General features: G+C 57.3%; 2 protein-coding genes across 10 annotated transcripts; one reads left to right on the top strand and one right to left on the bottom strand.

Moving 5' to 3' along the window:
• The first annotated feature begins 11 nt into the window (after positions 1-11).
• Positions 12-16855, top strand: POMT1 (protein O-mannosyltransferase 1). 5 transcript variants are annotated; one of them, XM_036913533.2, is made up of 20 exons: positions 12-518; positions 1624-1776; positions 2990-3096; positions 3257-3307; positions 3871-4017; positions 4836-4944; positions 5242-5307; positions 5393-5486; positions 5703-5858; positions 6600-6730; positions 7156-7251; positions 8464-8556; positions 10180-10276; positions 11925-12017; positions 12296-12416; positions 12771-12868; positions 13416-13529; positions 14299-14425; positions 15289-15466; positions 16036-16855. In XM_036913533.2, exons 2-20 carry the CDS (start codon positions 1655-1657, stop codon positions 16208-16210), a joined length of 2175 nt encoding a protein of 724 aa, XP_036769428.1. In that variant the 5' UTR covers positions 12-518; positions 1624-1654; the 3' UTR covers positions 16211-16855. The 5 variants fall into 5 exon arrangements, with proteins under 5 accessions (XP_036769428.1, XP_057355128.1, XP_036769427.2 ...); XM_057499145.1 differs by lacking the exon at positions 12-518 and adding an exon at positions 537-879; XM_036913532.2 differs by lacking the exon at positions 12-518 and adding an exon at positions 857-875.
• Positions 16847-23052, bottom strand: UCK1 (uridine-cytidine kinase 1). 5 transcript variants are annotated; one of them, XM_057499147.1, is made up of 7 exons: positions 22235-23052; positions 21652-21811; positions 20719-20815; positions 20404-20546; positions 20221-20315; positions 18655-18703; positions 16847-18179 (listed from the first exon to the last, which is right to left on the bottom strand). In XM_057499147.1, exons 1-7 carry the CDS (start codon positions 22598-22600, stop codon positions 17998-18000), a joined length of 1092 nt encoding a protein of 363 aa, XP_057355130.1. In that variant the 5' UTR covers positions 22601-23052; the 3' UTR covers positions 16847-17997. The 5 variants fall into 5 exon arrangements, 4 of the variants coding, with proteins under 4 accessions (XP_057355130.1, XP_057355132.1, XP_057355129.1 ...); XM_057499149.1 differs by having other exon boundaries at positions 20404-20477; positions 20719-20812; positions 22235-22584; XM_057499146.1 differs by having other exon boundaries at positions 20719-20812; positions 22235-22581.
• Positions 23053-23902: the final 850 nt, after the last annotated feature.

Here is a 23902-nt window from a genome sequence, read left to right on the forward strand (position 1 = left end):
GGAGAACCCGGGTGTGAGTTCAGGCAGTAATTCTTGGTTCCACCATCTCCTACGGTGACCTTGGGAAAGTCAGTTTACTTAATAAACTATAAAACAGACTGTATTAGCCCCTACCTCGTTGGGTAGTGTGGATTCAGAGGCCTAGTGCCTAGCACGACGTAAGAATGTAGTAAATTTATAAACTATCCCCAAGTACAGGAGGAGGCCCCTACCCGTAGTTCACTGCAGAGCCTCCTGGCCCGTGCGTGGGCGTCTCTGCCCGAACGGCCACGCCGGTCCCTTGGACGCACTGCCCCGAGGGACAGGCGGGCCACACAACCCCGCGCGGAGCCGGGACGGCGGTTCCGAGCCCTGAGGACGGCCCCTGCGGGTGTGAAAAACCGGAGGCCCAGAGCCCGGCACCGCGCATCCCGGGCGACGCCTGCAGGGGGGAGCGAGCGCGGCGTCGGTGCCCCGCGCCGCCCTCCTAGGCCGTGTCTGTGCGGCACTACCGGCCGTGACGAGCATCCGCGCGGACGGTAAGGACCCCGCTTCCGCCCGCGAGGATCACACGCGGAGACGCGGGCCGGGGTGGGCACGCCTCCCTCCCACAGCCCCGGGTCGCTCCGCCGGGCGCGCTCCCGCTGGAGGGCTCCGAGTCGAGAGCACGGCGAGCGCAGGGACCCCGGAGCCTGCCTGGCCCGGCGGGTCTCCGCCCCGCCTCGGATGCCTTGCTGCCCGGCGGCCCCAGTGCGCACGCGCACGCCCCGAAGGCGTGCGGAGTCGAGCGCCGAGCGGTCTCGCTCCCGCGCGCCGTCCCAACCGTCGGCCCCGGGAGCCGGCGGATCCGAGACGGGGCCCCGTGCGGGGAGAGGCTCTGCGGAGACTTAGGAAACGTAGGTATGCCGGGGACGCCGGGGACGAGCGCCCTGTCGGTGCGGGCCGTGCACGCGCGGCCTGCGGACGGGCTGAACTTGGGGCGTCTGGGGTTCGGGCGGGGCCGAGGGCAGGTGCGCCCTGGAGAGGTGGCCTGGGGGACGGGGGATCGCCCAGCAGGCGCAGCCTCGGGGAAAGTAGGGACTCCTGGGGAGCGCAGACCTTCGGGAGAGCTGTGGCGGGGCAGACGCAGCCGGGGCAGAGGGTCTGCGGAGAGAAGGGCCCCGGCCGAGGCCGGTGCGGCCTGCGTGTGGGACGGGGGCGCCCAGGGCTGGTGCATCCTTAAGAGGAGTGGAGTTCGCGGGAACATGACGCCTCGGGCAGGAAGCGGGGGGCCCGCGTGCACTTGCACTCTCAGGGTGAGAAAGGGCTCTGTGCTGCCCCAGAGAGGGGAGGGAGGAGGCCCGGGGCGGGTGAGGCTCGGGCTCAGAAGGTGGAGGCCACCAGCTGTAAGCAGCCCCCCTCCCGGGGAGCGCCCCTCTCGCGTTTGTGGAGTGACTTGTTGAATGAGTGGATATTCAGCTCTGAGGCCCCCGAACTCCCGCCTGGGCTCGCTGCCCTTCTTCTGCCCTTCTCAAGGGTCTGCCCCGCCGCGCGCGTCGTCCCGGTGCATCTGAGAGCCAGGGCGGTGGGGATCCTTTTCAGGGCTTCTCGTGAGCCTTCGGGTTTGCCGCCCATTCATTCACGGTCAGCTCTTCCCTTTTCCAGGGCATCCACTCCAGCCTCGTTTTCTACAAGAATGCTGGGATTTTTGAAGCGCCCTGTGGTGGTGACAGCTGATATCAACTTGAATGTCGTGGCTCTGACTGCGGTCGGGTTACTGAGCCGCCTGTGGCGACTCACCTATCCCAGGGCTGTCGTGTAAGCCAAACAACTCCAGTTGGGGTGAAACGGGAAAGAATTGTCGTTTGTTCACTGTGCTGATGACAGGAAGTGAACAGCAGAAATGGGAGTGAAATTCTGGGCTTCTTGGTGATGGGTGAGTTGGGCAGTTAGAGGAGAGACTAGGTTGTCCCCAGGATAGCCCCTGCACAGCCCACCTGTTTGGCTCTTGCCCCATAGGTCTGTAGCAGATCAAACTTGGCCCGTGAAACAGGTGCAGTAGCCGTAGGTAAACATTTAAAATCTGGAGAGTGGGGGGCAGAGGACTGATGTATTTGGAAGCTGTGTACTTTGTCATAATGAGAGATACTACTGTTATTAAGGGCAGGTTATTATTTGATTAATATGTGTGTTCTCTTTAGTTTAACTTTTTATCATGGAAACATCAAGCATGTGCAAAAACAGGGAGAAACAGTCAAATGACCCCCCACGAATGTATTCATTACCCACCTTCAGTAGTTGCCCCTTCCCTGCAGCGGATTGTTTTGAAGCATAGACATTATATTTCATTCATAAGTAATTTAGTATACACTTGACCCTTGGACAACACAGGTTCAAACTGCTCAGGTCCACTTATACATGGATTTTTTTCAATAAATATATTTGACAGTGCGGCCAGCTCCTCTAACCCCCATGTTGTTCAAGGGTTGACTGTATATGTCTAAATGATTGGGGTTCTTAAAAGCAAAAACCACATGAGCATTCTCACATCATTTTGGCATAACAGGAATTTCTTGGTATCGTTGAATGTCTCTGATTGTCTGATAAGTGTTGCAGTTGGTTCCTAAGTATCTCCCATTTATACCTGCACCTGTTTCATTGGGCCGCCGGGTTTGATTCTGACTCTTAGCCACAGAGGGGCTGGTGGACCAGGGGCTTAGTTCCGTGTCTGTGAGGCTGTTCAGTAAGCTGGCGAATATACCCCAAATCAGAAACTAGGGGGGAAATAGAAGCTGTGTTGGGCGAGCCCCAGAGTGCCCGACTCTTCTTGTTGAGTTTTCCCTGCTGTCCTTGTGGAAGGATGATGCTGTATGTGTCTTAACACTGGGGACATGATGTGGTTGGGGCAAAAGGTCTGAGCTTTGCTGAGCACTCCCTAGAATCATCTGGAAACACAGGGATACATTTATCCCTGCACCTTTTGTTCACAGTTAAGAGTTCTAGTGGAATATAATGTGGGTTTTCTTTTCAGTTTTGATGAAGTGTATTATGGGCAGTACATCTCTTTTTACATGAAGCGGATCTTCTTTTTGGATGGCAGTGGACCACCGTTCGGCCACATGCTGCTGGCCTTGGGAGGTAGGATTCATTAGTAAGAGAAGTAGCCCTTTAAAACTTGAAGTGAAAATTCCTGAGGGTAGAAACCATGTCTTATTAATCATTCTCTATTGCCCGGCACAGTTTTGCCTCCGGAAATACTTGCTAAATGAGATAGTTACTGATTAATCTTCTATTTCAGGTTATTTGGGAGGATTTGATGGTAACTTTTTGTGGAACAGAATTGGGGCAGGTAAGAGATCATTTTTGTTTCCCTTATTAATTTGCATATATCAGAATGGAGAGTTGGTAGTGTTCATAGGCATAACAGCTACAGTTTATTAACCTGAGTCCAGGGTGTGATGAGTTGAGTACAAGTGAAACGCTTTGGAAAAGCCTGGTGAGTGTCTTAGTGCTTGGTTTCTGTCATTGTTTTATCCCTGGCTTTGGTACACATGGCACACTCTTTGCTACATGGCATCTGATTGTAATTATCTTTTGTACATAATGAGTTTTGTGTGTTGCCACAATGTTTTTGGAAATAGGTGGGGTACCTTTATAAATAAGTAAAGCATTAACTAATTCCAGGATCCTGAGTCATCATTCCTCTGCTTAACAAGCGTTGGTCCTTCACTATATAAAGCTAATTTAAAGGCTTTACCCACAGCTTGTGCACCCCATTCCTGAGGTGGTCCCCGTCTTGTGATCTTGTGCTTTAGAGCCTGTGAATATATTTCTCTGTTTGAAAACACACGTGTGGTGTATGAGGCTGGTGTGTGCACAGCGCTCCCAGCTCCACCATGGTTGCTCCCCTAGAATACAGCGGCAACGTGCCCGTGTGGTCCTTGCGCCTGCTGCCTGCCCTCGCAGGGGCCCTGTCGGTGCCCATGGCCTACCAGGTCCTGTCGGAGCTCCACTTTCCCCACTGTGCCGCCATGGGAGCTGCTCTGCTGCTGCTCATCGGTGAGACCTGGGCCTCTGCCTGCCTCAGTGTCCTGTGGGGAAGAGCTGAGCGCTGGCCTTTACCAACTTCGGTGTGCAGCCCAGGAGAGCCTGTGGGTTTAAATGTGCCCCTGCAGCGTCCCCCCCCCACAGGGATGGGAGGAAGCCCATCCAGTTTTTTCAGGGTTGACTGGTAGTCAGCCCGCTTCCAGGCGGTGGGAACGCGGAGCTGTATGGTCAGGCTTTAACGTTACAGGGGTGCAGTGTGTACATCACGGCCCTCAGACAAGTTCCCAGGTACACCCCGGTGCCTCCACCTCCAGCCAAGTCTGTCACGAAGCGGTAGCCGCCTTCATCCCACCACCTCCCAGGCCTCGGGCAGCCGAAGCAGGCTCAGGAGCTAGGGGGTCCTCCTTAGGAAGGATCCCACCTGCAGCCCGGGTTTGTGAACACACGAAACTAACTCAGATGAAAAGTTAGACTAGAATAAAAAGGTCCAGTGTTTATTGAGTGATGACTCCAATTGAGACCCTGAGCCGACATAATGTTTTAACATTCAGGGCTGCCCTACAAATTGGTATTGGCAGGTGAGAAAAATAAGGACTCAGAAGGGCTCAGGGTCCTGCCCAGGGTCACACAGGTCTCGGTAGGTGCGATTCACTCCTGAGAACTGGCCTTCGTGATTCTGGAGCGTGTTGCCCCTCAGCCGTCCCAGTCCTGAACGGGCCGCCCTCACGCCCCGTGCTGCTGTTCGGAACGCGCCTCTCCTGTGGATGTGTTCGCCTTCCCGCCTTGGTTCCCCCTGCCTTACCACTGACAGGCGCGCTGTCCTCTGACAGAGAACGCTCTGCTCACCCAGTCAAGGCTGATGCTTTTGGAGTCGGTGCTGATATTCTTTAATCTCCTGGCCGTGCTGTCCTACCTGAAGTTCCTCAACTCCCAGGACAGGTGTGAGGGATGGGACACGTCCTTCCTGGTCAGCGAGGAGGGGGCGGTGGTGTGGCAGCCTGAGAAGGCCTGACACCTTTCTGTTCCAGAAAAGTCCTCATTTTGCTGTAACTTAAACTAATTGGACAAATGTTAAGAAAAATTCTGGGGTGGGTATTTTGGGGAGGTGAGGATTCATTTTTCTTGTGCTGTGGTGGAGCCAGCCGACCCTGAGAGACCTGAGAAATGTGGCTTCTCTGGCCGTCAGGAAATATTTCGGGAGCTGGTCCCAGCCTCGCTTTTCTGCTTTGCCTGCAGGCCCTTCTCCCCGAGCTGGTGGTTCTGGCTGACACTGACAGGAGCGGCCTGTTCCTGTGCGGTGGGGTGAGTCTGGCCCGCGGGTCTAAGGTGGCACCCGCGTCCTTGTGCTGGGTCTCATTTTAGCTTTCTCCCTGTTGTGTCTTTTCAGCACCAGATACACGGGCATTTTCACATACTTGCTTGTGCTTGGGGTCGCCGTCGTCCATGCCTGGCACCTGATTGGAGACCAGACTTTGTCAAATGTAGGTGCTGATGTCAAAAGCGTCAGGGGGCTGGCCCGCGTTGGGGCGCAGAGGGAGAGATGGGTGAAGAGGCCTCAGGAATTCAGGCTGGGCATGCATCCTTGCGGCACCTGCACGCCAGCTCCGAGTTTCTGCCGCTGACTTTCCCAGAGCCTGCAACATGTGAGCCAGGTACCCTCGGGCCTCGGGAAGTGACCCTGCCCCGTCTTCCGGCAGGTCCGTGTGCTCTGCCATCTGCTCGCCCGAGCAGTGGCTCTGTTGGTCGTCCCAGTCGTCATGTACTTGCTGTTCTTCTATGTCCACTTGATTCTGCTCTACCGCTCTGGGCCCCACGACCAGATCATGTCCAGTGCTTTCCAAGCCGGCTTAGAGGTAAGAAGGATGCCACGGCCACCTTTGAAAGAGGACAACAGACTCACAGTTTCCTTATGTAAATGTCAGCAAGTGAGCATTGGAGGAGAAACCAAATCAAGAAGTGAAAAGTCCAGGGAAACAGGAAGGGGGAAAAAAAAGTGAGGAATCCGTTTCAGTAATTCTAAACTAATTCTGAGTGTACTGATGGTCTGGAAATACACAAAGGGGTTAGCTCTTCATTGTGACCTCCTTGAGGACACTGTAGGATCCTGTAAACTCTGGGCAGTTGGAAATGCTTCATAGGACAGTCAACTCTGGTGTTTATTCCTATTAACTTTGCAAAAATAGTAAAATGTACCAGTTGAGGTAGGAATGCAGACTCCAAAGTCACACTGACCTGCTTTTAAATGCAGGCTCCATCAGTAGCGTGTTCCATGTGTTTGGGCTAGTTTCTTAACCAAGTCTCATCTTTTAAACAAACATAATTGCTCTCCCTATTGGAGGCTGCCCTTACGGACTTAATGAGGGCCTGTGCAGAAGGACGAGGCCATGCCCAGCATCCGGGGTGCAGCCAGTTGGCAGTAGCTGCAGTTGCAATTGCGTGATGCAGTGTGCCAGGACTGCACCGCCCACAATCATAGCTGGCTATCGCCGCCACCCCAAATATGCCCCCCTGAGGGAGGAGTGTCTGTCAGAGAGGCTGGCATAGGTTTGTCCCTTGCTCCGTCTCTCCCTCGCCACCTTCTGCTTTTGTCCTAGGGAGGGCTCGCTCGTATCACACAAGGCCAGCCCCTGGAGGTGGCCTTCGGTTCCCAGGTCACTCTGAAGAGCGTCTTTGGCAAACCCATGCCCTGCTGGCTTCACTCCCATCAGAGCACCTACCCTGTGATGTAAGGAGAGCGACCATTTTAATTTGAAGATTATAAAATGTTTTTCTTTTTACATGCCTTTGCTGTTATCAGCTCTCACTGTAAATGAAGAAGTGTATGAGGCACAAAGGAATCGAGCTCTATGTCTTGATACCAATGAATCTTGTCATTTCTGTGCCGGCAGTCAGAGGGACTTGGGGAGCAGAGGGGCCTGGGGCGCTCGTGCGGCAGCCACACGGTGCCCACGCCAGAGCTTTCTGCCTGACCTCCTGCTGCTTAGGTTCCCTTCTTGTAGCCCCTCCTAGATGTAAAGGTTCACCTGTTTCATCCTTATTTGCCCTGAATGCCCCCTGAGGGAGTATTTGCAGGAGCCTCGAGAGAGGGGCTGCTAAGCCCCTTGGCCAATCCACATGCAGACGCATTTCTTTCTTGGTGACTTCCCACAGATACGAGAGTGGCCGAGGCAGCTCCCACCAGCAGCAGGTGACCTGTTACCCCTTCAAAGATGTCAACAACTGGTGGATTGTAAAGGATCCTGGGAGGTACGTACAGGTCCCGGGATGCCAGGCCAGAGCTTGCCTCTTTGCCTGGCCGGACGAGGCCCTCGGGCTCAGTTCTGGGCCCTGCTCTGTGTCTGCAGTTCCTCCCTCGAAGCTTTGACACCAGCTCTGTGCTCCGGTCCCCTCCAGGAGCCAAGCCGCCTGCTCAGTGTCTCCCGGGGGCTGTACACTGTGTCCCACGCTCACCTCCACCTGGGCCCTCCAACACTGCTCCCTCCCCTCCACGCAAAAACAAGAAGGTTCCCCCTGCTCTATGGTCCTCTCGATTCTGCCTCCAGACAAGATCCTGAGTTGTTGGACCACTGGGGTCTCTGTCCCTGCTATCTGCTGCCTCCCGCTAAAGGGTCTGCTTCCACTTCAGTCCCACCCCGACCCACTCACCTTTTACAAAGTAAAGCGTATCAGGTCACTGTCCTGCTCAAACCCCCTTCTTGTGCTTCTGCTTCCGCTGCCCTTAGAATGAAATCCAGACGCCTCGGGCGCAGGGCCTGCAGAGTCCGGCTCCAGCCTCCGTCCCGCCCTGCTCCTGCTCACAGCACCTCTAGAGCAAGGCAGGCTCCCGGGCTTTGCACATGCTGTTCCCACAGCCTGGAGCTGTCCCGCCCAGCTGGCTCCTCACTCAGAACCTGAAGGTCAGCTCTTCTGAGGCTGCCCTCACCACCACCCGAGGCTCCATGCCCTGTCACTGTCCTGTTGGCTTCCCTGTGTCCAGGGTTGTCAGCTGCCAGCTGTTGAGCTGTTTGCTCACTGTTTGCTATTTCTTCCACTCGATGCAGTCATTTGAGTGCAGCACTCATGTCTGGCTGTCAACCGTGTGCCCAGCGCCCCACCCAGTGCCGGCCTGAGAGCCTTTAGTACGCTTCCATGGCATGATTCCTGAACAAGAGCATCTGTCGGGGAGGACTCCCGGGCCCGCGTGGGTGTTTATCGCTGGGACAGTCACAGAACAGCCAAAATGTGACTTGTAAACGGGACCACGTGGGGAAGCTGGACAGTGATCTTTGGGTCCAGAAAAGAGCTGAATAAGCGTACACAATTTGTTTCCACACGAGTTCACATCGTGTGAGGTACGACAGATTGGGCAGCTGCACCTTGCAAATCGCCCTGGCGTGAGGAGCTGGCGGCCTCGTGCCTCTGGACAGCACGTTATTCTGAGGCCCCACGCTCACCTGTACGGCTGCGCTTGTCCCCCAGGCACCAGCTGGTGGTGAGCAGCCCCCCGAGGCCCGTGCGACACGGAGACATGGTGCAGCTGGTGCATGGCATGACTACCCGCTTCCTTAACACGTGAGTGTCCCATCCCCGCGGCTCTCCGTAGGCCCTCCTGCCGGGTTCTCTTGGCTCACAGCAGGCACGACAGGCCTCTCCCAACCTCAGGGGAGGAGAAGCACTTCAGTCTGCACTCGGTATTGGACGGGGACCCTGGTGATGGCATAGAGGGGAGGGATGGGGCGGTAGGGCCTCGGTAGGCATGGTGGCCTCCAGCACATCCCACAGTGAGCTTGGAGGGATGCGGCTGATGACTGGAGAGTCCTCTGCTTTCCACACCAAGAAGGGGCTGCGGTACGCGGTGCCCAGCGCCGGTGTCAAGTGGAGCACAGCGGAGGGGTTTCCCCCGGGGCCCATGGCTTCTCAGCCTCAGCTGGCTGACCTCCAGCCGCCTGCGCACACTGACGTGCAGCTGCTGCCTCTCTGGCCCCCACCCGGCTTCTCGGGCCATCTCATGGGGGCTCAGTGTCCCGCAGTGTCGTTCCTCAAGTCCCAGCTTCCCCTGGACGCCTTGGTGCCCATCAAGGTTCCCTGGGGTGCCAGCCGGTTCCTGCCTCTGGCCTGTTGCTCCCTGGAAGGAGCTGTCAACCTCAGTTCTTGCTTCCCTTCCTGCCCACTGCCCCAGTCGACGCCCCGTTGCCTGTGCTGCTGGAACCGGTGCCCAGCCTCATGTCTGTGTCCCTGCATGCAGCAGCATCCTTCAAGAAACATGAGGTCCACTGCCTCGTGTCCCTGCTGAGAGCCCTCCTGTGACCTCCACAGTGTGACAGTCACACTTACCCACTTTGCCGTGGCTGTAGCCCTTTAGGAGCTGGCCTCAGTGTGGCCCGTGAGCTTCATTCCAGTCACCCTGGCCTCCCACTGTCCCCAAAAGGACCCAGTGCTGTTCCCCTGGGCCTTTGCACTGCTCCATCTTCCTGGCATGGCCATCAATTCATGTCCCCTTGGCCCACTCACCGTATTCAGGTGTCAGCTGAAATATCACCTCAAAAAGCCTTTCCAGGTGCTGTCCCACCCTGCTGCCCGTTCAGTTTTATCGGCAGCACTCACACAGCCTGACTCTCGTGCCCACCAGCACCCTGGTCTGTTTCTCCTGGGGTGGGAGGACTCTTGCTGCCCCTCCGCAGAGCCTGGTGTGCAACACGGTGAGGCATGATTATGAGGGGGTGAGCAGGGGACGTGAGATTTCTGGACATTTGAGGTCAGCGTCACAGAGGGCACCTAGTCTTCCAACCATGTTCCTGGTGGCCTAGCCATTCCTGGGTTCTGGCCGCTAGGGAGCTGACAGCCCATGTGTGGCCGTGCTCTTGGGACAGCAGGCCCCTGACTCTGAGATCTGGTTTGTCACCTGAAAGTGGAATAGCGAGACCTGGGCTGTGTAGACACGTCTGTCAGATTCCCCATTGCGTGTACATTTCCCCCCTAGAAGTGGGATTACTGGGGAGTCTGCCTTTTTGGGGCTTTGCTATCACCAGGCCCTCAGGTGGTCCACCCTTGGGCAGGGCAACTGCTGGTCCGGGCTGTCCTTTCAGGCTAAGCTGGCTTTGTTTCTGAAAAATGGCTTTTTCTCCTGAAAAAAATAGTGAATGCATTTCAGAGGAGTTTGAGGAATTCCCTCTGTGAGATTATTTGGTTTTCCAGGCATGACGTTGCAGCCCCCCTGAGTCCCCACTCGCAGGAGGTTTCCTGCTACATTGACTACAACATCTCCATGCCCTCCCAGAACCTCTGGAGACTGGTGAGTCCGCGCTGGAAACGGCTTGCGCTGTCTGTCCTTCAGCAACACGTGCTTTCTAACACAGAACGTTTAAAACCATTGGAATAATTCTGGTTGAGGTGTAAGACGAGGTAAGTGACTCACGGTCATCAGTCAGATGTTTTCATTGGGAACAGAGCCGTCCTCCAACACAGGACGTGGGAATCTGCATGGCTTCTGTGTCAGACGTTTATGAAACAGTCGATCAGCATTTGGGGCTGGCTTACATGGCTCTGCGTGGCACCATGCTAGCTCGTGTGGCTCCCTGCTGGCTCACATGACTCTGCTAGGCAATGATTTCCTCCAACTTGGCTGCTTGTTAGGCCTCAAGATCAGGTCATGGAAGACACAGGGTTCGGGGCTCTGGCCATCCTTCTCAACCAGTGGGACCTCTCCTGTCAACCCCCACCTGGTAAGGATAAGGACAAGTGCCGTCCTTGTGAATGTTCTGGGAAGGCCTGACCCTCCAGTGGGGAAGAATCCTCAAAATCAGCCTTCAGGGCTGCACGCTGCATCCTGGGAGAGGTGGCAGGAGAGTCGTGTTCTGGGCCATTGCGCCATCTGGGAACTCAGGGACATGAGCCCAGTGTAGGTGGCAGTCAGGCGATTGCAGTAGGTGCACGGGGCCAGCTCCGTACAGTCAGCCTCCCCTTCTGGTCTCCAGCTGGCTGTTTAACTGCAGCCCTGCATTTCGATTCTCGTGAGTGACTGAATAGTGTGAGTGACTGAATAGTGTGAGTGACATAACCACTTGGTGTGGCACCGGGAGGCCTGCAGAGGCCGGCCATGCCTCTGAGCACAGCAGTGGGCGCCTCTGCCCCTCCTGCCTTCTCTGTGCTACAGACACTGGTGCACATTCTGCTGCTGCACCCCCTCTGATGTCCCGCCTTGATGTGAGCTGTCCCCGCCTGCCCTTGTCGCCACCTGCTCAAATCCCAGTGGAATTTCTGCTGAAGGTCCCGCCCTCTCCCTTCTGCCGTCTTGCTGCTGATGGCTCGTTTCCCCTTCCCTGCTTTCCTCTGCCGCTGCCTCCCTGGTCCCTGCTGGCACCTGCAGCCCCCCACGCCCACGCCACAGGAACTGAAGCTCACAGAACAAGAAGGAAGGATGGCCGCCTGCAGAGCCTGCCCCTCGGCCAGGCGTCCTCCTCCCCCTCAGTCCCGGGCGGCCCCTGGTTCTTGTCTACGGCTGCGTGAGCTCATAGGGTTGTCAGGAGGCTCCTGCAAGTTAAGATGTGACGATTCCAAGTGCGCTGTGGATGTTGGTGTTTTGCTGATACTCCTGATGTAAGGAATCCCCCTCGGGACAGCTCACAGGCAGTCTCCAGCCTTGGGGCCCTCTTTGTATCCGCCAGAGAAGGACCGGGACACGTTCAGTTTGGGGCCTGAGCTCTGTGTCTCCTGAGCGAACAGAGGGAGTGTCAGACTTCGAAGTCCCAGCCATCAAGCCTCACTGAGCGAAGGAGAGGGCGCGCCTCCTGAGCCGAGAGGCAGCCCCAGCCTGCCCGCTCCCGCGGGCTTGTCCCCTTACGTCAGGCCACATTCATTCATTTGTTTGGTAACTGGTCTCCATTTTGCTTTGAAGGAAATTTAGAAAAGACTGAAGTAATGGGCAGGGTCCGCTCTTACAGGACATTGTAAACAGAGAGTCAGACACGGAGGTCTGGAAGACCATCTTGTCGGAGGTCCGCTTCGTGCACGTGAACACGTCTGCCATCCTCAAGGTAAGGGAGCAGGGGTCTCGATGCCCTTCCTGACCTCCGCAGGCCCAACAGGCTCCGAGGCCAGGACGGTTGGTCAGTCATTGCCGTCTTTACACTGACGGAGGCGGGTCTTTACAACTTCTCAGAACTGAGTCCTGTCATACAGACCCCACAGAGGAGAGTCTATGCCCTTGTGGCCGCTGAATCATCAGTGAATCACAGGTCACTTGACCTGGTGGTGGCGTGAGCCAGAGCCTTGGGCCTCCCGTCATACCCTATGCCTTTCTTGATTTTGCTAGGTGAGTGGGGCACACCTCCCTGACTGGGGGTTTCGGCAGCTGGAGGTCGTTGGCGAGAAGCCATCCCGGGGCTCCCATGAGAGCATGGTGTGGAACGTGGAGGAGCACCGCTATGGCAAAAGTGAGTGCCTGGGCACACGCACTCGCGCGTGGTGCTCTCACACGAGCTTTCGTCCAGGGGAGCTAGCCAGTGTCCTCTGTCCCTCCCTGTGCAGCTGAAGCTATAAACAACTAAAGATACTACTCCCAGGTGTGGGTGGAAGGCAGCAAGCTGGGCTTTCTAAGTTGAAAGGTCCAAATCTGGTGAGGTGGCACTGCCTATCGTGGGAAAACTAAATGGAAGGTTGCAGTTTGACAGTCACTGTAGGTCGTTTGAAAAGCAGGGAAGTCAACTTTCTGCCAAGCTGACAGCCTCTCTTGTGGGCTCCCTGACCTTATTCTACTCACGTCTTTGGGTTCTGATCTGTTCTGTCAGGCCAAGAACAGAAGGAGAGGGAGCTGGAGCTGCACTCACCCACTCAGATCGACATCAGCAGAAACCTGAGCTTCGTGGCCAGATTCTGGGAGCTGCAGGTGACGCACGGGCCCAGGGAAGCATGGCTTTGCCTGTTGGGAGCCGGCTCCTTGCTGAGGAGAGCTGTGGTCTGTACGGTTCTGACCTTCCCAATGCCAGTCTTTAAACTGGAACCTGACGGTCAGTAGAGGAGTGTTTCCTCTACGCCGTGAGCAACACGTGGCACTGTCACTCTTGTGCTCATGGCTCTGCAGGCATAGCTTTGCCACATCACCACGGTGTGTTTTAAGGCCCCCTCCCAGGCTGGTTCGAAATGGCCCAGTGTCAACAGATGGAGCCCTAGAGAACTCAGGTCCAGAGACTGGGGGTCCCGAATTTAAAAGTGCCCTGAGCCCCAAGTCCAACGACTTAACCCACAGGCAGGTTGACTGGAGCCCTGGGTCTCCTGACAAGAGTGCCATCAGTCACACTGCTGCTGTTGTACACTCCAGACGAGCCTGCACCCCCACGTGAAAGGGACAGAAGTTTACCCAGCCCCTCTGGCATGCCCCCGAGCATGAAGGTGTCTGTCCATTTGACTCTGATGAGTCTTCTGGCCTTTTGCAGTGGAGGGTGCTGTCATTGAGAAGCGATGATTCAGAGCACAAGTACAGCTCCACGCCGCTGGACTGGGTCACCCTGGACACCAACATCGCTTACTGGCTGCACCCCAAGACCAGCGTGAGTGTAGGGCGTGGGCCAGGTGCTGTCAGAGAGCTGTGTTGTGCCGACACCTCTGGCATTAGGAGCAGCCACTGCGTCTACATGGTCCTAGCCTTCTCCATAGCCTTTCCTAACAAAAGCCTATGACTTACTTTTCTCTAAGTAGTTTGGCGGCGTGAGGCCAATACTCCATCAGGTGCCAGGCATTAAGGTCCTAGCATGTCTGCCATCAAAGGAAACCAAGCTGTACTGCTTTTGCGGGAGCCCTTTGTTCCCCTTTTCTGGCAAAAGTGGTTCTAAAAATATTCCCCCTTTATGTCCTGTGCAGCGGCTGTTGTCTGAGCCCATCAGAGCTTTGTTTCCATTCACTGCCAGCTCTGCTTCCCAGCAGCACCTCCGCAGCACCGCCGTGCAGTCCACACTCAGCAGACGGTCACGAGCACGCGTGCTGAAACTGCTCCCCTCGCCCCTTCCCGCCCACAGGTGTAGACATGGGGTCACCCATGCAGCAGGGGCTGAAGCGAAGGGGTCGGGGGCAGGCCCCGGTCTTCATCCTCGGCTCTGCCTGGCTCCTCTGTGAACACCTCTGGTAGAAAGGAGTCCCATCTATAGCCGGTTTTGAGTTTCAACTTAGACAATTGGGAATCTGACACTTTTCTAGAAAAGGTCTCTTGGGGAGCAGGCACGTCGCTTTAGTAATAAAGGCTGGGGGATCCTAGGGTGTGCCTGGCAGGCACACAAGCATCCTCACTGGGCCAGTGGCTGACAGTGTCCCTGTGACCCTCAGGCTCAGATCCACCTGCTTGGGAACATCGTGATCTGGGCCTCGGCCGGCCTCGCCACAGTGGTGTACCTCCTGCTGTTCTCCTGGTACCTGCTCAGACGTCGTAGGAGCTCCTGCAGTCTCCCCGAGGGTTCGTGCAGCCTCCCAGCTCGTTCTCAGGCCTCTGGTTCTGACGAGAGTTCACTGTGCTTCAGGAGCAGGAATCTGCACTTTAAGGCAACCTCTGTGCTTCCTGTATTGGGGCATCTTAAATGTGTTTTTGTCTCCCCAGAGACAAAATACTGCCCTTAAGTTTCCACATTGCATTAGAGGCCTCTCCAGAGAAATGCAGGGAACAGGTAGGAATTGCCCCCGACCCCAGGACAGGGGCAGAGCCTTGGTTCTGGGTTTCCTGCACACCCTGGACATGGTGGAGAGAGCAGAGCAGCCTGCAGGGATGTAGTCTTTGCGAGTAACAGAAACCTACTTCAAACCATCTTGAAACAGAAAAGGCATCAACACACAGGGCAGGGCAGGGCCTGGCCCAGGGGCTGTCAGGCAACGTGGCCCCCTTACTCCACTCATCTCTGCTAGCTGGCCACCCTCCCACTGCCACCCTGCTCCACTGGGCGGGTGCAACCCTGCTCCACTGGGCAGGTGCCCAAATACAGCCCCTTCACAGCTGCTGGAGAAGCCAGACGCAGCTCAGAACCCCGGATGAGCCAAGCCCATGGGGAATCCAGCGATGAGCACGCAGAGGCTGGGCCTGGGTGGGGGGCCGTACTGTTCAGAGGACAGGAAGGGCGGGTGCCCAGCAGGCAGTTATGGGAGGGTCTTAGACTCTGTCCTTCCTCCTGAGATCTGGGGAAGGGTTAGGATGGGGAGGGAGAGAAACAGAACTGAGTTCACCTGTCACACAGAGACAGGTAAGCCAGTGCTTCGGACGGGCAGAGCAACCTTACGGACCTGCCCCAGTTAAAGATGGAGGTGGCTGGAGATGACCTTTCCCCACAGATTGCTGGCTGCGCTGGGTGCTGGCGGGAGTCCTGTGTGCCGGGGGCTGGGCGGTGAACTACCTCCCCTTCTTCATGATGGAGAAGACACTCTTTCTCTACCACTACCTGCCCGCACTCACCTTCCAAATCCTCCTGCTGCCTGTGGTCTTGCAGCACGTCAGTGACCACCTGTGCAGGTATGCAGGTACAGGACCTCCGTGGCACGTCACCTGGGGTCATGAAATAAGGATGTCAGTGAGCTGGGGAACAGGATAAGGCCGCAGAGGAGATGCAGATAAGGCACCACCGGGGCTAAGGGGACGGCGCTGTGACTGGCTGGGAGAGGAACAGGCTGGTGTAGATGGGAAATGGGAAGGACACGGATGCTGGAACAGCAGGAGCAAAGGCCACAAACGGCATGTGGAGTGTGCCCCAGGGCAGCCTGTGGCTATTGGCCACATTGCACGGGGTATGTAATGAGAACAAAGGCCAGAGGCCAGAGCAGCAGGTGGGGATGTCAGAGTGTCATCAGGGCTGGGATATGGTGATGCTGGGTGTGGGGACAGGGCTGTGGTGTCTGGATGAGAAGCTGTGGAGATTCAAGATGCAGATGGCAGAGGAGGGTCCCGCCTAGGGCTCCTGCTGCGTTGGGAAGGGCTGGCCCCTAAGGTGGGCGGGGAGCAGGTGGCCGTGTGGGTGACAGCTGCTAAGAGGACACGGGTGGAAGGACCGCCGCCCTCAGGCTGTGCTCCACTCCGGTGCCCAGGTCCCAGCTGCAGAGGAGCCTCTTCAGCGCCCTGGTGGTGGCGTGGTTCGCCTGTGCCTGTCACGTGTTCATCATGCTGCGCCCGCTAACCTACGGGGACACAGCGCTCTCACCCGGCGCACTCAGGGCCCTTCGCTGGAAAGATAGCTGGGACATCTTGATCCGAAAACATTAGCAGGACGTGAACATGGTGAAACACATCTGGGGCCAGGGTCAGGGCGAGGGGGCCTGTCTCTGATAAATACATTTGGCGAGCAGAGTGGCTCTCAGCGTGCTAGACCGGCAGGCTCGGCAAGGATCCTAATATTTTCATTCTTGTTAAGTCCTTTGATGGGCAGTTCATTTTTTTGAGGCAGTAAAGAACACGCCTTCTGATTCCTGAGCCTCCTGGACTGTTGAGTGGCCAGTGTAGGACTTGGATGGAGAACAGGCAGGGAATGGCAGCAACGGGAAGAGGGTCACAGCAGACAAGGCCCATCTTGCTGACAGATGTATGCGTTGGGGTTTGGTCCTGCCTCCCAGCACCCACTGAGCTAGAAACATCACAGTCCTTGTCCCAAGTGAGGCCTTGAGGAACCACCTAGAACAGCCCAGTGTCAGGTAAGCTGCTGGGATGGCAAGCCTTTGATGAGGCAGATGTAGCAGTCTGTGGTCACTGTAGTTGTCACTCCTCGCTGTTGCTGACCCCTAAGACCCCCGTCCCGAGATTTTGCTAAATGTGTGCAGTGAGCATCTTCAGTCAAGCTTTGTGTCAGGCATACATTCCTTGTCCTAAATTTGCCCTCTTTTATGTAATTAAAAAAGGGACAAATTGGCTTTGTATTTGGTGTTATTTATTGATTCTCTCTCCAAAAGGGCACAATAAGCTTGACAAAACTCAGTCATCAGAAACCAGCCACGGAGCTCAGCCAGGCTCAGCTGATGCCACATCTCGTGTAACTGCAGTTGCTACTCAGTAGAAGCCAGAAGCGCCCACGTAGTTAGCTGGTGGCGACGGGCCAGGGTCACGTTTACAGAAGCAGCTGCCACATGGGAGGAAAGACAAGCCAGCAGACACACCACAGGGACCACTTGTGAGGCCACGGACGGCAGGTGAGCACAGGGAGGCTGGCTCTGCTCCCACCTCTCCGGGCCAGAGCAAGCCCTGCCCTGAGACAGGGTGCCCTGGACTCAGCCCCAGGATTTGCAGGAAGGCCTGTCCAGAAGGCACCCTGGGCTCAACTAGGGCGGGAGGCCTGGCCCCACGCGGGGCCGCACCTGGTCACTACGGGCCAGCCCGCCTTCTGCCCCACCTGCAGGGCCCGGGCAGGCTGGTGGGAGCAGGAGGCCCAACATCCATTTGATGGTTAAAGAAATGGCTTGTTCTCCAGGATTCCTTCCTGGATGCCGCCCGTGTTGCCTGTGCCAGCGGGGAAGAGGCATGCGAACGGCCCCCTCATCACTGCGCACCCACCAGGTTAGACCGACCTGTTAGTGGGCCCCAGAACTGGAACAACAGGTCACGAGCAGGGTACAGTGACAGACAGAAACACAAAGCACTTGGACATGTAACACATGAAGAGGGGAAAGCGTTCTCTCCCCAGACTTTCGTTTCAGGTCTATGTCGTGTGTGTGAATCCAGGTCACTCTAGAAGTGCCTCTCGCTGTGGGTTCACTGTCAGACACACTGGAACAGCCACCCGTCCGGGCTGTTTCCTCAGTGTTCCCCAAGATACGTGACTTGCTTATGAGATATTCTGTGACATTTCTCAGTAACCTAGAGACTTAAACACCCTTCACATGAGGAAGGAGTGCCTGTCGAGTGGAGTGGGGTGTCCCCGCATTAGGCGCCTTGACCCCGCCACCTGTACGGGTGCAGGCAGGAAGCAGTGGCTACATTTTTAGAGGCAGGCGGGCGTCTCTGGGCCCAGACCCTGAACGCGGGTTTGGGGGACCTGCCCAGAAAGCTGAGCACCCTGCTTATCAGTGGGGCCTGCTGCTGGACTCCAAGTGTGACCGTTTGCCTGGGGCCAGCGCTCCAGGATGGTCTCCCGGCTCTGGAAACGTCCTCTTGGAGCTGCGCCCGTCGGACCCCCCTCGGTGCCATTTGCAGATGTCACCGTTCAGAATGTCCTGGATGTGCTGCACGATCAGGTTGATAGCAACTGCAGCAGAGACAAGAGGGGGGTGACCACAGCTGCTCCCGATGGACCGGGAGCCAGCACAGGGGCTGCCCCTCCCCAAGGCGCCCCCCAGCCAGGGTGGTGGCGACCTACTGACCCCCGAGGTCAGTCTTCCCACCCGGGCACCTGTCGGTATGGAATCTCAGCAGACAGAACACCCACATTAGGGCACGAGCACAGGACTGGCCAGCCTGTAATGAGGAGCCAGTCACAGTATTTTCTGCTAACATGTGATGCCCTGTCAGGCAGTTTCAACATCTAGATCGTTTCCCAACCTCACTGAGCTCTGACACAGGACATCAGTTTAAGGTATACCACCTGTTAAATGCCACGAATGGACACCTGACAGGCCTCCTGCAAGGGTGGCTCATGGTAACCATGCCGGGAGGGGCAGTGGCCACTCTGTGGCTCTGAGGCACACAGAGGAGTCGGGGCAGCTGTCAGGCCTGGTTCTTACCCATGTTGTCAACCCCTCGAGGGATTATCACATCAGCATACTTCTTTGTCTGCAAGGCAAAAAGGAGTCCCGTAAGGACTGGCCCCCCAAGGTGACTTCAGGTTGCTCAGTGTCAGGAGGGAGGTAAGCCCTGGGGTGCCTAGGTGCCTGTGTCACAACAGACGGGACAGGGATTTGGAGGGGTTAAGAACCAGGTGTGAGACAGTAATTCAAGAAGGGAGGCACAAAGCGAAGTTGCGGAGAGAAGAAATGACATTTCTCTCCTGAAATACTCATTGTCCTCGGTCTTTCCTTGCACACCGCTGTAAATACAGTTCTCTGTGCCGGCCACTCAGTTCACTGAGTTAAGAGTGGCGCCCTTCCACAGCACAGCTGTTCCTCCTCTGGACTTAGGAGCATTTGTGCAAGAACCCCAGAGAAGGGGTGGGGTGCAGCACATGTAATCCCATGACAGCAGAGCTGCCCACCTCACTGCTGCCATTCACCCCCCACCCTCACCTGGTAACACGTGCTCTGTTGGATGAGGGCTAAGGGACAGACCTGGGAACCATTTAGTGTTGTCATTGTGTGGATTTGGGCCAATGACACATGTCGTAAGAGATGAGTCACATAGATGGGTGGGACTGAGCCAGGGACAGCTATGTCCACAGGCAGTGGACACCCACATGTGAACACAGGAAGGCCAGGCTGGCTGCCACAGGGCTGCTGGATCTGGTGGGGAGCAGTAGGCAGGCCAAGGGGGACAGGAGAAACGGCAGAGTAGAGGAAGGCCTTAACTGTAGGAGTGGGAGGGACATGGCGGCTTAGGCTCCATGTAAAGGATGAGGGAGGGGTAACTCCAGGTCAGTTCTCAGGGCTCGGTCCAAGGATGGTACTGCCTTCCACATAGGGTCTCCTGGTCAGATTTAGTGGATATAAAATTTAAAATGTTAAATAGCAGAACTCACTTGTCCTACTTACCTAAAGCAGGGATCCTGTTTCTAGGTCCTTTGTGCCGTACTTTTTACCTCTATGGATATTGTTAAATCCTTTAAAACCATTAAGTCCTATCTGGTTAGAAATGTAAGATGGGAGAAACGACGGATGGCTGCACAACAGTGAATTCCTTCCCTCTGCAAGCCAGCTAGACCCTCACGCACTAGCCAAAGCAGCCTGGGGAGGCACATGGTGTGGATGAAGTTTTAAGTGCCTATAACATGCCAGATGCCATTTCTGGCAGTGGACAAAGAAAGTGTCTGCCCTTGTGGAGTTCACCGTTCTCAGGTCGGGGGGAGGGGTAAGCAAAGTGGGCAGCGCACCTCAGACAGCGGGAGGTGCCCTAGAGAAACGGCAGGCCAGGAGCCAGGCCGGTGCAGACGCGTGGGCTGTGGGGCTGTGGGGGACGGGGCTCGCCCAGAGGGCACCTCTGGAACTGAACTATTCCCTGGGCACTGGGGTACAAGTTAAATTCCCCATTTATAAATCAGACCGTGTCATCCACGACTCAGCTCTCAGAACGGCACACCATGCAACCTCTTGCAAAGGGAGAAAAGGAAGGAGGCTCCTGAGTCAGTGAAAGGCGACTACCGGCAGGCAGAACTCCTCGAAGGCTGGCTTGACGAAGGTGGTGTACTGCGTGAGAATCTGCTCCAGGTCCCGCCCGCGGTGCACGTCCCGGAGAACTGCAACAACGGGGGCAAGGCGGTGACCTTCAGGCCTTGGGACTCCAACAGCCCCGGCCTGGGGCAGAGAGGCCCACATCCACCTCACCTCTTCTCGACAGCCTGACGTCAGAGTCGGTGTCCACAAAGAGGCGCAGGTGGAACATGTCCCGGACCTCCTGGCTGTAGAATACCAAGATGCCCTCAAACAGGACCACGTCTGCAGGGTAGACCACCGTGGTCTCTGGTAACCTGGAGGCGAGGCCAGGAAACGGGCAGTGCTGGAGACATGGGCCCCCCTCCCAGGGCCACACAGCCAGCTCCAGTCCTTAAGCACTGACTCCGTGGAGGGGACCGACCATGTTGGGAAGAGGATTGTGGGAGCTCCCAGTACACAGCCCCTCTCCCGGGAGCCACCACTCACCTTGAGTGGGTCACAAAATCGTAAGTTGGGACCTCGACAGTTTTGCCATCCACAATGTTTTGCAGAGTCCTGTGCATCAGATCGTTATCAAAAGCATCTGCAGGAATGGAACAAGGCAAGACAGAGCAGGCACCCCTGCGCTGGGGACAGGAGGACACTTCCTGGGTGCGCGTGGTTCCAACAACCCTAAGGAACATTTGGACTGGGAGCTGCCCCTTTGGTTTCCATTTGCAGGGCCCTCTGCTGTCCGCAAACCACAGGACGCACATGTTCTTGCTGCCCCTGCGGGGTGCCCACTGCCCAGGCTGCCGTCCCACCCAGAAGTTTAAACACAGGAACCTCCCGATCCATCTGTGCTGGAAGGTAGGTGGGTTAGACGTCTGTTTCTATTTCTGGGGAACAAGCACAGTCGGACACTTCTTGGGCCCTCTTCCCCTGTGTCCCCAGGGAAGGAAGGAGGGTGGCAGCCAGCCATGGAGTGGACGCCTCCTCACGGCAAGGGCAGCCTGGCTCCTCCCCTCCCCCACCCCACCTCCACGGAGCCCGGGGAACGGCCAGACCAGGCAGCGGAGCTTCGGGGCCTCTCATTTACCCACTGCTGGCCTGTTGAGGTCTCCGACCTAGGACAGGGGAGAGTGAAAGGCCACAGCAAACAGTGGCGTGCAGACGGTCCTGAACAGCAAGAAGAGGAGTGGATTTCTCCGTGACCATAGTTGTGGCAACAGCAGTGGTCCTAAAGGCCCCTTGTGCCAAGGGCCCAGGGAGCTGGCAAAGAAAGCCCTTCTGACTTGGCCACACAGCTTGCTCCGCCACCAGCTCTCTGGGACAGTTCATGGGACCGTTCAAGTCATCTCCATCGCTGTCCAACCCTGGAACCCATACCCGAAGTCTGCCCTCTTACCCCTACCCTATCCTCAGGGTCTCTATATCTACCTGGGTGGTCGAAATTGTACTGTCCCTTCAAGGCCTTGGCCTTCTGTTCTGCGGTCAGGACCTTATAGAAGCTGTCTTGGCTCAGGATGACCAGCTTCCGCTGGCGGTGGTCTACTTCGTTCTGTCCCAGCAGCTCCATGATCTTCTCACACACAGTCGACTGGGAATACAGAAATAGGATTCCCCGCCTGGGGCCGCTCATCCCGCCACGGGCGCGGCGCCTTTCCTGGGCGTTTCTGCGCAGATCTGGCTCCTGGAGACACTTGACTCACCAGCCCCCAAGGGGCTGCCCCGCAGGCCAGCGACAGGTGGAGCTGGTCTTGGCGGGAGGGCTGCGGGGCACCGGCAGGGGCAGCACGGACCTGGGGACAACGAGGGCCCCGGCCAGCGGGTAGGGTGGGGGGCGCCCAGGCCCGGCCCACGAGGCCGAGGCCCCCCGCCCCTCCGCTGCCCAGGAGGGGGCACCTCGGCAGCCAGGAGCTGGGTTCTCCTCTCTGGACGGGGGCCGGGCCGGGCCGCCCGGAGTGCCGGGGAACGGGTCGAGCTGCCGCGGCAGGCCCCGCCGGGCCGCCCAGCCCCTTACCTTCCCACTTGCGGTGCCGCCGCTCACCCCGATGAGGAAGGGCCGCTGGTGAGGACGGTCCGCCTCCGGCGCGGCGCCCTCGCCCTCGCAGTCGCCGCCTCCCGCCGAAGCCATCTCCGGCTCCGTTCGCCGGCATCGGGCTCCTAGCTCCCGCCGCCTCCCTAAGCCAGCAGCCTGTCCGCCCCCGCGTAGAGGTAGCTGACACGCCACGGAGCTCCACTTCCGGGCGGCGGGGGCGGGGCCGCGAGCGGGGAACCGCGGGAGTTGTAGTCCAAGGTAGCAGGGCGCTGCGCATGCGTGGGCCGGGCTCCCCGGGGCTACGAAGGCCACCTGTCCCTCGGTCCTGCGAGTCTTGTGTTGCTGCATAGGACAAAGCCACGCAGCTTCGCAGCAGGCTGCACGAGTTTCCGGACCCCGGGCGGCCTCCCTAGCAGAGATTTGTGGTCAGGAAGATTCCCTGCATCCGAACCTCCAGTGCCTGGGGCATCGGGAATGGTCCCGGGGCTTGCACGGCCGGGGTGTGGCAAAGGTCAGCGCCAGGGCCGACAAACCAAACTCCTGAGCCCTGTGGCCCTGGTCGGAAACTGGAGCCCGCTTTGCCCCCTCGTGTGCGGTCACCCCGAGAACACGGGCCGCCTGTGCGCACCGCGCCCTCCGCCACCACGCAGCCTGACCCTTCTCTCCAGGGCACAAGCCTCGCCTTGCCAGCGTGTCCTTCATATTGGCCACCCGAGTTATCTGAAGTGCCCCGATCGCGTCGCATATACCACACCTCCTGCAACCAGTGCCTGGCCCACTTAACTTCCCCCGCACGCAGTGGGCAGACATATATCACTGTCTGCTTCGACTCCTGCACCAGCCAGGTTGTGAGCCTAGAAGGCAGGGACTGGGTCTGTCGGCTTCCACAATACCCCGTGCCTGGCACAGAGAAGGTGAATACTGACCACTCCCCAAAGCATCAAGACTGTGGAGACAGCCCCTAGTGCGTTGTGCATTGTGAGTGCCCCGTGAATATTTGATGATGCTGAAATACGATGCAGGAGAGTCGGGAGGGACATCAGACACCAGGTGAAGTCACTGTTCAAGTAACTGCAGAGGTATGAACCCATCTCAGCTTCTGCTGAAGGGGATCGGGGCCTCCTGAGCCCTGTGCCCCGGACAGAGGGGAGCTGAGGGAGGGGCAGCTGGGTCAGCATGAGAAAGCCACCCCTAACTGAGGGGAACCCACACAGAAGCTCAGACCCTCAGAGCAAGCCAGGCAAGGTTGGAGGCAGGCCCTGGAGGAGATGCCTCGAAGGAACCGCCTAGGGCAGTGATGCAGGCACCCTGCTCCCTTCCTTCCCAAATGAGGGGATGTTACGACTTTTAAAGTTAACATTTGCTAAGTGGGGCAAGGTCTGTGCCTCGGTGCTGGATGGCGAGCCACCATTCAAAACTGGTGAGACCTGTGGATAAAATGAGAGTTCCTGTGGACAGGATTCTCACCTGGCCCTGGTTAACTAGCTCCCTGCACACCTGTGGGCAATACATGGCTGTTGACTCTATATCAAGAGCTCCGCCCAGTGCTCTGGGCGTCACATGGTGGCAGGGCTGCAAGCCTTCAGGAGAGCAGAGCAGAGGCTGGAGTGGTGGCAGCGCCGAGGACAGAGGCCCAGAGGATGGCTGTGT

The sequence above is a fragment of the Manis pentadactyla genome, chromosome 3 (genome assembly GCF_030020395.1).
Source record: "Manis pentadactyla isolate mManPen7 chromosome 3, mManPen7.hap1, whole genome shotgun sequence".
Lineage (NCBI taxonomy): Eukaryota > Metazoa > Chordata > Mammalia > Pholidota > Manidae > Manis > Manis pentadactyla.